The following is a 10,839-nucleotide window of genomic DNA, read 5'->3' on the forward strand; positions in this document are numbered from 1 at the left end:
TGTAGGGATCATGTCATACACGTACCCCCCACCCCCACCCCATTTTACCCAAGGACACCAAGCCCGAGGCCTCGGTACCTGGCCTGCGGCCGCGGAGTCTGACATCCGGGGTCTGGGGTGGCACCCTGCCTGCTTTTCTGCGCTGCCTCTCGGCTGCCCTGGATGAGGGGAGGCTGGAGAGGTATTGAGGTGGGGCGCCCAGACCCCGCTGCCCTCGGGTGCGGTGCTGACGCACGTCCCCAGGCAGCGTGCCTTTCACTCGCCAGGGGGTGCGGGGAGCAGGTGTAGGTGAGAATGTCCCCCGCCCTCCATCCAGCAAGGGAAGCGAGCCTTGGACGGAAAGATCAGGACCAAGTTTGGGGCACGGCCCTCGATGGAGGCTCAGGAGAGGGTGTCCGCCTACCACGGGGAGAGCAGGAGGGGGCTTCGGTAAAGCAAGGGCTGGGGAAGGAGGGTGGGAGCCCAGCACAGACGCAGGCGGAGGCTTGGAACGCAACAGGTGGTCCAGGCAGTGAGGGGCTCAGGAGGAACTTCAAGCAGGGGGTTTTTCTACCACCTTGAGGCGCTGCGTTTGAGGGACCGAGGTCCAGATGGAAGAAGCTGGGGCCTGAGCCGGGGAGTCCTGGAGGGCCAAGTCCAGCAGGCCCGGCTCAGCAGGTGGCCACGGAAGGAGGGACAAGGTCTTGGGGGCGACTGCAGCGTGAACGGCGTGATGGGTCATTACCTGAGCTGGAGACACAGGAGGAGGGCGGGTGTGAGGACAGGACACGTCTCTGGGGTCTGTCAGACACGCAAGCTGTCTCAGCCTGGCTGCACGTGGAGGTGGGGGGCTGGTGGGACCCCTGGGCAGCTGTGGAGCGAACAGAACCCCAAAGGGAGCTTAGAGACAGAAGGACCCCCCAGAGGGGGGCCAGAGGAGTGGGGGGCCAGGGCGTGGCCAGGGAGGTGAGGCGCTCGGCCCGCTGTCAGCCTGGCAGCCGCCTGAGTCACCTCTGGACAGAGCCAGGATGACACAGCTTCCTCGAACCGCAAACACAAGGTGACCAGACGTCCTCCGAGCCAGGCAGACAGTCGTGTCTTGCCGGAGGGCGGCCGGCCAGGGCCGGCCTGCAGGCTGGGTGTGGGCCGGGCTGGTGGGGGGCCCGGCGAGGAGCGGCAGGACGCACCCCCATGTTGAGGGAGCCGGATGGGACACGGACACCCAGTATCTGGGGTGGGCGGGGCGTGGGAGCCCTTCCCGGTCCTCCTGGGGCCCGTCTTCGGTCGGGTGAGGCGTCCGCGTATGGGGCGCGCTGGCCGTGCTGACCTTTGCTCGCGGGGCAGGTGCGTCCTGTGGCGCTGGCAGGAGGGGCGCTCGGCACCCGCGGGACAGAGGCAGTCACGTCAGCGTGGCTTGTGCCTTTGGGGTTTGCACCCATCGGGGGAGTGCAGACGTGCTCCGGGACAGAGCCCCTTTCCTCCCTGCCTGTTTGCCCCCTGCCCCCTCCCTCTCCCTGGACCTGCCGCCCTGGGAGAGCCGGCGTGGAACAGTCGTCTGGGAGGGCCGGGTGCAGCCGGCCGGGGAGCGGTGGGCGCCCTCACTCCACACCGAGCGGGAACAGCTGTTTTCTGAGACCCCCCCCCCGCTAGGTGCCGGAGCTGTGGCTTCCTGTGCACGTGAAGCTCCCCGTCTAGTCTAACCGACCTAAGAGCCCCGTGAGACTCTAAACTCCCTTTTTTGCCACACCATCTAGACCCAGGGCCGTTTGGCTGTGGCCATTGCTGCCGTCAGCCACCTGGCTTTACCGGTGGAGAAAGCGTCCCCCCCGGGCCCCGAGCCTGGGTCCAGCCCCGCGAAAGCCGCAGCACAGCGGGGATGATCCGGGGCCGTGAGTCGCCCCAGATGAGCTGCGTCAGACGACGGACGAGCGGTACACGTTTGCTGGGGGGGTACAGGGGGTGAGATCCTGGCCTTTGGAAGGGCGGTCCCGTTGTTCGTGGGCCTCGGGAGGGAGGGCCAGCACCGGCTCCCTCACTTACTCTCAACGGTGCTGTCCCCAGAGCCGGGCCCGGTCCGGGCTGCTGGCACATGTCTTTTAGAGCGGTCTCTGCCTTAACCTCATGTAGGGGCGCGTCAGAGCGAATTTCCGGCGTTGGGTTGAAAACCCATCTCTTTAGTTGGGGAAGTGGTCGCCTGAAAGGTGTTCCAAGTTAGAAGTGCTGACCGCGCAGACTGTCTTGACCAGAAGCTTCTGGAGGGCTGTGGGAGACTGTCCGTGCTCTCACTGGGTGGACGGACAGGCAGGCGGGCACGGAGGAGGCCCACCTGCTCCTGGCCCCCCCACCCCCCCACCCCCCCCCCGGCTCCGGCCACTGAGCCGCTCCCGCGACTTGACGGGAGTTCAGAAGAGCCGGCGGAGAGCGCGGGCTGCGTGCACAGCCCGGCTGGCGCTGCCGTGACCGATGGTTGTGGGGCCCGATCCCCGGAGCGACCCCTCGTGAAGCTGCCGGGGGCAGGGTGGGTGATTTCTTACACGGCGACGGGGCGTCCGGCCTGCGGCGGGAGGGGAGGGAGGCCGAGTGGCTGGTGCACCTGCCTCTCAGGCTGTGTCCTCTCACCCCGGCTGGGTTCCCCCCGAGTCTCAGAACACAGTTCTTCCTGTGTGCACTCTGGTGGCCGAGGAGGTGGCCTGAGGTGCAGCGGTTTATAAATACACGTTTTAGGGCAGTTGTTTTAAAATCCTTTGTTTTGCACACCGTCACAAGCGCCAAACTTCTCTCTGAGCCTGTTTCCAGAAGCTGCCGGGTCTTTGCCTTTCGTGCAGGAAGCGACCTCGGGTCACTACTGCGTGTACCTCGTGTGGCTTGGGTAGAGGTGAGCCCTCGTGCCCTTACTGTCCGGGTACTGAGATCTCGCGGGAAGGGCAGCCGGGGCCAACCCTGCGCTCCTGGAGCCCGGCCCCTGAACCTGCAGCCCAGGTCTGCGCACCGCCTCTTGAGGCGGGAGGACACTCCTGTTTTCCGGCAGCCGGCGGAGACTTCCTGCGGGGTGGGTGCCTGAACGGGGGGCAGGAGCCAAGACCTGGTCTGCCCGAGGCTGTGGGGGTCGTGTCTTCGAGCGCGGGGCCGTGGGGCAGTGTCTGCTCCTGCCTGGGGCTTGCTCACCTGGCCCAGGGTCTCTGGCTTCTGGAGGGTGCCGGTCCAGGCCCCCGGAGCCCTGGGGGTTGAGAGGGAAGCCCCCCGGCCCCCCCCCCCCCCCAGTCAGGGCGTCTCCTTGAGTCACCTGCTCGGCTCCGCCGAGGCCTTTGCGAGGTGGACAGAACCTGGGGCCCCTGCTTCTGATGCTCTCATTTCCAGAGGAAGAGCGTAAGGCCGACAGAGAGAAGAGCTTTGCTGGCTTTTTCTCCAGGTTCGTGTCTACGTTTCCTCCTGTTCTCTCAGGCCTCACGTTGTTCTTGTTGGACAGAAGGTGTGAGAACTGCAGGAAGTCCCCGGAGGTCAGACCCCCTCGTGGCGCCCTCCCGCAGAGAGGCATCCCTCCTCGCTTGGAGCCCAGGCCGGCCCGGGGGTCCCGCTTCTCCCGTCTCTGCCCGGGCTCTTGTCTGTGTCCTGCCCGCAGAAGGCCAGGCAGCTGGGCAAGGTGGGTTCAGAGCTGGTGGACTTAGGGCTTTCCCCAGGTGACCTTGACCTTGCAGACCTGCCAGCCGACCCTCGTAGGTCTGTGTGGAGGGGAGGACGCAGAGCCCAGTCCTGCGTAGCTCCTGCTTACCTGGGCCTCCCCGCCCCGCGCTGTCACGGAGGGCAGGTCCCCAGAGGGGGCGGGGCGTACCTGCCCTGAACGCAGCGCTGTGGCCCGGGGTCCTGGCTGAGCTGGCCCATCATGGGCGGGGTGGGGGGGATGGTGAGGCACAGAAACCCCTGTCTGGTAGGGGTCTGAGCGGAGGTCCCTCCTCCGCTGGGGCCGGGCGGGCTGGGCGGTCCGTGCAGGGTGGGAGGGCCTTGGGTCTGTGGGAATGTGAGCTCCTCGCTCTGTAAACAGGCGTGACTCACCACACAGCTATGCCCTGGCGGCCCAGGCCCTTGTGCGCTGACGTGTGCTGGAATGACACCCGGCCACCCCTCCTGCTCCCGTGGAAAAGTTTCTCATGGCTCTCCCCGCCGCCTGGCTCCTGCTGGCCCTCCAGGTGGCTTTTCTAGCATGGCTTTGACCCCGGGACCTGGAGGGAGGGGCACTCAGCGGGCCCGCCGTGCCCCTGCAGATGCTGGGGGTCAGGCCGCTGTCAGGAAGCAGCTCCCGTCTTCCCGCTGGGGTCACCCCACGCTGTAGTGCGTCTGCCTCCCGCGCGTGTGTGGGTGGCGCGGAGGAGCCAGAAGCCTCCTGAGGGTGCACCTGGCCCCGGCCCTGCTGCTGTCCTGCTCTCCATCATCCGTCGTCAGTGCCTGGGACAGTGGCCGTGTTGCCAGAGGCAACAGTGAACCAGGGGGTTCGGTGGCCCGGGTGCTGAGACCTGGGAGGCAGGTGGGCTGTTGGGGGCGGGTGGCGTCTAGGCTGTGCTGTAGCAAGGGTCCTGGGGCTGTGGGCGAAGGAGGGGTGGAGACCGTCCACCCGAGCCCCACTCGCCCCCAGGGTGAAGGCTTTGGTGCGGCTCCGTCTCTGGGGCCCGGGTCCCCCCCCCCTTCCCCCGTGCGTTTTCTGATGTTCTCTCTGCTCAGTTCACCTTGCCTGGCATTTGGAACGTGGACCCCGGTTCCTAAGCCAGCTACAGAATGTGCCAGCACGTCTAGAGCCCGGGCCCTCCCGCCCCCCACCCCAGCCGCCGGGGCACACTGGATTGTTTACTGTCCCACAACCTGTGATGTCTGCACCGGCCTGCCCAAAGCCATTGTTGCTGTGGGCTTCTCTGTTTCCATGACGACCATCAGGGGCTGGCTACTTCCCAAGGTCGCCATGGCAACTATCAGAGGGGAATCATGCTTGGGATGCTTTGGCTGGCTTTTTCATGAATGATTAGAATGTGTGACACAATGCAGACGCCAAAACCAGAAGGGCGGGCAGCGGCGGGGAGGGGGGGTGCTGGCGGGTGGCGGGGACGGCTCCCGCCAGACAGCCGGTGAGCTCGCGCAGTGGCGGCCCCTACCTCCCGGATCCTGCGGGCCTCAGGTCAGGGCTGTGGGGCAGCCTAGGCGGGGGTGGTGATGTCACAGCTGCAGTGCCCTTTGCGGAGGTAGGTCTGCTAGGGAGGGTGGGGCTGCACCCGTCCCTGGGGGTGTGCTGGGCAAACGCAGGGGCTCCCCAAAGGGGCCCTCCCTCTCAGGAGCCAGGCGAGGTCAGGAGTCACGGGGGCTCTTGCCCGGGCAGGGTGCCGTCCTGGGGGCCAGCGGTGCTCCTCGTGTGCCGGGTGGGGCCGTTCTCGTGAGGGGGCTCTGGGTCCGTGCGCTCTGGCCCTTCAACGTGGCGTCCCGTGCCTCGAGGGTGCGAGCGGCTCAGCTCAGAGGGGGAGTCGGACGGGAGGCAGTGGCCGCCCGGGCTTGGTGCCCCCCAGGCGGGTGGCTGCCAGCGTGGGGGCCGGGGTGGGTCTGGGTTGCTTCGTGGGCTGATGCTGGACTGGGCAGCGTGGCCGGGATGCCCACCCTGCGGGGAGCCCCCTCCGTCCCGGCTGCCTCCTGTCTTGTTTTCGGGGGGGACGTGGACCGAGGAGCCGAGCCTCCTTGGAGCGTCTCTGTGGTGGGGACGTCCCCGTTTCAGGTCACGTGCGACGGCAGCCGGCCCCGTCCCCAGCCTGGCCAGAACCTCACCTCACTCATTTCTGTTTCTTGTCTGATTTTCTAGATCCAGTTTCCAAGCCCTTCTGTTCGGGTGACTGTGCCCAGGTTATGACGACTAATCCCAAACCAAACAAGGCATTAAAGGTAAGTGGGGTGGGGGTGGGCAGACCCCGTTTCTGCCTCGGGCTCAGGCTTGGGAAAGGTCCGTTCCAGCCCCAGCAGCCCCTCTTTCCCAGGACTGCCCTGAGTGTGAAGAGGGAGGTCCTGTCCCCTGCAGTTGGGTGGGGGCTGTTGGCCAGCAGAGCCGTGCCAGGGAGCTGGGGACAGGATTGGGGGTTGTGGCCTCAGGAGATGTGGGCCCCGGCGTCCACGGGGATGGCCTCCTTGGGAGGGAGTGGCAGGTGTGGATCCCTGCCTGCTAGGACATGCTCATCCCCGGCCCCCAGGGGTGGGCTGCGTGGCCTCCGTCCCGCAGTACCACCGGCAGGGCACGTGTCAACCTCGGCACTCCTGCTCGCGGGGCCCGGCTCCGACCAGGCCCAGCGTGCTGCCTCCCCGGGCCCTCCCAGCTTCTGAGGCTGGCGTGGGCTCCTGGGTCGGCTGTCTCGTCTTGGGAACAGAGCTGGGTCTGGCGGGACAGGGGACCTCCGTGCATTCGTGGGCCATGCACGTCGAAGCCCCTTCCGAGGCCCCACTTTGTCCGAGGGGTGTGGAAGCACAGGCTGCTGTGCCTCCCTGCGGCTCACCTGCCTGGGTCGACCCCGCTCACCTGCCTGGGTCGCCCCCGTTCACCTTCCTGGGTCACCCCCCCCCCCCCACCTCACTCACCTGCCTGGGTCCCCCCGCTCACCTGCCTGGGTCACCCCCCCCACCTCACTCACCTGCCTGGGTCGCCCCTGCTCACCTGCCTGGGTCAACCCCACTCACCTTCCTGGGCCCCCCTCCCCCACCTAACTCACCTGCCTGGGTCCCCCCCCCCCCCCGCCTGCGTCGCCCCGCACCAGGCACTGGAGACTCACAGAGGGCTGCGCACGGGTGGGCCACAGCCTCGCAGGTTCTGGACGGCAGGTGGTAACCAGGTGACAGGCAGGCGTAGCGGGGATCCCCGTCAGGGAGCCACCCGCGTTCTGCCGCGTGCGTGATGTCGGGAGGCCCCCTGCCCCGACGGAGGCGTGAGGGCCGGCTTGGGGGGCAGAGAGGGTGCCTCTGGGCGTTCCTGCTGCCCGGGACCAGGCTCTCGTCCACGCGGCCTCCGTTCCCGGGCAGACGCCGGGCCGCCCTCCGGGGCCCTTCCCGCCACCCCCTCCTCCGCGCTGACCGCCGTGCCGCGCGGCCCCCGCAGGTCAAGAAGGAGGCGGGCGAGAACGCCCCGGTGCTCAGCGATGACGAGCTGGTGTCCATGTCGGTGCGGGAGCTGAACCAGCACCTGCGGGGCCTCACCAAGGAGGAGGTGGCCCGCCTGAAGCAGCGCCGGCGCACGCTCAAGAACCGCGGCTACGCCGCCAGCTGCCGCATCAAGCGCGTGACGCAGAAGGAGGAGCTGGAGCGCCAGCGGGTGGAGCTGCAGCAGGAGGTGGAGAAGCTGGCGCGGGAGAACAGCAGCATGAGGCTGGAGCTCGACGCGCTGCGCTCCAAGTACGAGGCCCTGCAGACCTTCGCCCGCACCGTGGCCCGCGGGCCTGTCGCCCCCACCAAGGTGGCCACCACCAGCGTCATCACCATCGTCAAGTCCGCCGACGTCTCCTCCGCCTCCGTGCCCTTCTCGGCCGCCTCCTAGTGGCCCGCCCCCGGGAGGGGGAGGGGGAGGGGGAGGGGGGGCGGGCAGGGGGCGCTCCCCCCCCCCCGCGGGTGCCCGCCGGAGGGTCCGCGTGGCGCGGACCCCTTGACGCCCCAGTCGAAGCGCAGACTCCCGGCGGGGACGAGGCCGAGGGTGCGGCCGCAGATGGGGTCTGGCGAGCCCGCGGGCCGCGCGCCTTCCCGCACGCGCGCGCGCGCACGCGCACAGCCGGCCCTCCCCCGGGCCCCGCCGGCTCTCCCCAGAAGGTCTCCGGGGGCGCGTGTCTCGCGCCGGGGGGCGGCGTCGGGGCGTATGGAGGGAAGGTCCTCAGAAGGTCGCCGGCCCTGTGGCCTGGATGGCGGGGGCTCTGTCCGCCACCCCTCCCGAGAGTGGCCTGTCGTGGTCCGGCGGCCGGTGCGGGCGCCCCCTCCCTGCCCTGACTGAGCTCTGGGTGCCTGGGGAGGAGCCGTTTGTCCCCGGTGACGCACAGCACCCTGACCCTGCTTCAGCCCCACCAGAGGCCCGCGCCCCGCCAGGCAGAGGGAGGGGGGTGGCTGCTCTAGGACTGCGCGCGCCCGCGCCCGCGGGCGCGCCTGCCGCCACGCCCGCGTGCCGGCGGCGCGGGGCCTCGGAGGAGCGGGTTGGTCCGGGTGGTCCCTTGGGGGCCTCCAGGGTACACGCCCCCTCTGTTGGAGTGACCCCGGGGAGGTCCGCAGCGGGGAGCTGGCGGGGAGCCCTGCGCAGGGAGGGCCGGCAGGGTCTGGGGCGGAAGCGGAGCTATCCCTGCCGAGCAGGTGGGAAGTCGGCGGCGGCCTCGGGAGTGGGTTGTGGTCCCGCTGCCAGAGTGACCGGTGGAGTCCGAGGGTGAGGAGGGTGTGATGGCCCAGGGGGTGACGCTAGGCACCGGGCCAGGACCAGCCTTCTGGGGGCGCCCGGGTGGTCTGTTGGTGCAGAGGACAAGGGGACGCGGCCACCTTGGTGCTTATTCCTCGCCTGAAACTTTTACCTGTTCTTTCTTTCTGACACTTGGAGCCCCTGATGACCTCGGTGACCTTTGCTGGGGCTCCCGGCTTCCTCTTGGCCCGTCCCCCGCCACCTGGGGAGACCCCCGGCGGGCTGCAAGGCCCCTGTGCAGGAAGAGGCAGACTGGGCGGGACAGACGCCCGGAGAGCTCCCGACGGAAGACGTCTGGGTCTCTCCGGCAGTGCTGCCGTGCGGCCTTGGCCTTGGCCTTGTCCTGGGGGAAGGTGAGGGGTCTGGGGCGTGCCGGATCCTTACGGAGCAAAAGGCCCAGTGTGTAAAAAAAAAAAAAGTAAAAAACAAAAAAAAGCTGTCGATACCATAGCCATGGTAGGTAATCCACATTGGATATCAATAAGGACCACGGGGAAATATTTAAAAGAGAGAAAAGTATATATATATATAAAATTATATACACATTTTATCGTACAGATTTTTCGTAACTTTTTTCCTGTTTTTACTGTAAATCCCTAATCGAGCAGAGCTGCGGTTGGAGTAGGGGGGGTGGGGGCCGGGGGCTGTCGCCGCTGCCTGCTGCCCTCAGGAGTGCTGGCGCCCTGCATGCCCCCCCCCCCCGCCCCTGCCCAGAGGGGGCTTCTGTCACCGCCCGGTGCACCTCGCCATGCCTGCCCGCTCCTGGGGACCAGGGGCCAGGGAAGGAAGACCGGAGCATTCTCTCATGCCTTTCCTTTCAGCTCGTTGAGATTTCATTGTCCCCGTTTTAATATATGGATTTGTTTTATTTAAAAGGCAAGGATCTCTGTCCCTTGGGTTTGTTTTCCTGATTCTTGTGCTTCAGACTCGGGGTCCTTCCCGAGGGAGGCAGACTCTGTCCTCCCAGGGGGCAAGGCCTCCCATTTCCTGGCCTTGGTCACTCAGCTGTTCCATTTCAATATTTATTTTTGTGCTGCTTTTATCATGGTATAAATTATTGAGAAGAGACCCCACGTCGTGGTCCTTGTCCGTATGACATGTGCCCTGCGCCTGCCCTGTCCCCTCACGGCCACCACCTAATTTATTGCTGTACATCTCTGCTGTGACGCTTTTGTACCTTTGCAATAAAGAGTTTTCTGGTTTCAGACCCGCCTGGTCTTGTGATTGGTGCTTTGGGTCGAGTCCTCGAGTGCAGGGGCCGTGAGTGTGCTGGGCCGCTGCACCCCCCCCCATCCCAGCCCCCGACCCGGCCGCCCTCCCCTGCGATGGGTCTCCTTGGCTCCGGGGTCCGTCCGGTCAGCCACGGTGCGTGCAGGGGGTCAGGCTGGCAGAGCTGGCCAGCTGGCCTTCTGAATGGTGGGCACCATTCCTGAGGGTCCCATCCACCGAGACCAGGAGCCCCCCAGCCCTTGGGCAGCCCTCCCTCTCCAGCTGGGGCTGCTCCCTCCCACCCCCCCGGCGGCCTGTGCCCCCGTCTCAGGCCAGGTCTTACGGGAGGTGGGGAGAGAGACGTCCTGCCCGGGGTGGGCAGCGAGGGGCCCTGCCCGGTAGCCTAAAGGAAGTGGAGTGGAGGGCCCATCCTCTGGGGACACTGTCCCCTCCTCACCGGTCTTCCCTTCCCACTGTTCCTCCAAGGGGTAGACGTGTCCGAGCTCAGAGGGCGGGCTGGTGGGTGCGGCCTTAGGGTCTCCAAGCCCCGCCAGCCCTCCCGCCACACCTCTGCCTGAGCTGACAGGGTGGCTCCTGCGGTCGCTTGTGGGCAGCGTGCTTCAGCGCCAGCGCCTTGGCTCTAACCTCTGAGTGACGGAGGGCCCGTTCCCTCCCCTTTCTAGCCGAGCGCTCCCTTCTGTGAACTCGGCAGGGGGCCGAGTGTGCCAGCACGATGGGGTCACCGTGGCCCACGGCTAGGCCAGACGCCCCCGAAGCCCGGCCTGTGCCTCCGGCGAGAGCCCTGGGGCGGCCAGGTGACCGCAGCTGGCAGCAAGCTTGTGGGTATGAGCTGGGGAGGCACGGACCCCAGCCCTGTTCCGGGCCCCTGGGAAGTAAGAGGTACCCCTCTGCCCCGCCCTGGCCACCCACCTCTCCAGGCTGCCTCCTTGGTGTTGGATTGTTGGGGCCATTTCCCACATGAGAGCACGGAGGCCGGGATAAGTTAGATAAGCCGGCCGCTCCTGGCCCTGTGCGGTGGGGCCCAGAACCGGAAGCCGGCCCTGCTGTCCTAGGTGGTGAGACGTGCCTCCTTCCGCTCCTCCTCCAGAGCACCCAAGCTCCCCCCTGGCGGACGAGACCGGTGAGGGGGGTGCAGCGGCTTTGACCTTGAGGCTCTGTGCTCCCCTGTGGGTGTCCAGGAGAAGCGGGGTCTG

General features: G+C 67.2%; 1 protein-coding gene across 5 annotated transcripts; it reads left to right on the top strand.

Moving 5' to 3' along the window:
* Positions 1-2,340: 2,340 nt before the first annotated feature.
* On the top strand, positions 2,341-8,197 carry MAFK (MAF bZIP transcription factor K). 5 transcript variants are annotated; one of them, XM_040455703.1, is made up of 4 exons: positions 3,415-3,619; positions 4,019-4,163; positions 5,810-5,889; positions 7,088-8,197. In XM_040455703.1, exons 2-4 carry the CDS (start codon positions 4,082-4,084, stop codon positions 7,520-7,522), a joined length of 597 nt encoding a protein of 198 aa, XP_040311637.1. In that variant the 5' UTR covers positions 3,415-3,619; positions 4,019-4,081; the 3' UTR covers positions 7,523-8,197. The 5 variants fall into 5 exon arrangements, with proteins under 5 accessions (XP_040311639.1, XP_040311637.1, XP_040311640.1 ...); XM_040455705.1 differs by lacking the exons at positions 3,415-3,619; positions 4,019-4,163 and adding an exon at positions 2,341-3,388; XM_040455706.1 differs by lacking the exon at positions 4,019-4,163.
* The last annotated feature ends 2,642 nt before the right edge of the window (positions 8,198-10,839 follow it).

The sequence above is a fragment of the Herpailurus yagouaroundi genome, unplaced genomic scaffold (genome assembly GCF_014898765.1).
Source record: "Herpailurus yagouaroundi ecotype Mexico unplaced genomic scaffold, PumYag 216, whole genome shotgun sequence".
In the NCBI taxonomy this organism is placed as follows: Eukaryota; Metazoa; Chordata; class Mammalia; order Carnivora; family Felidae; genus Herpailurus; species Herpailurus yagouaroundi.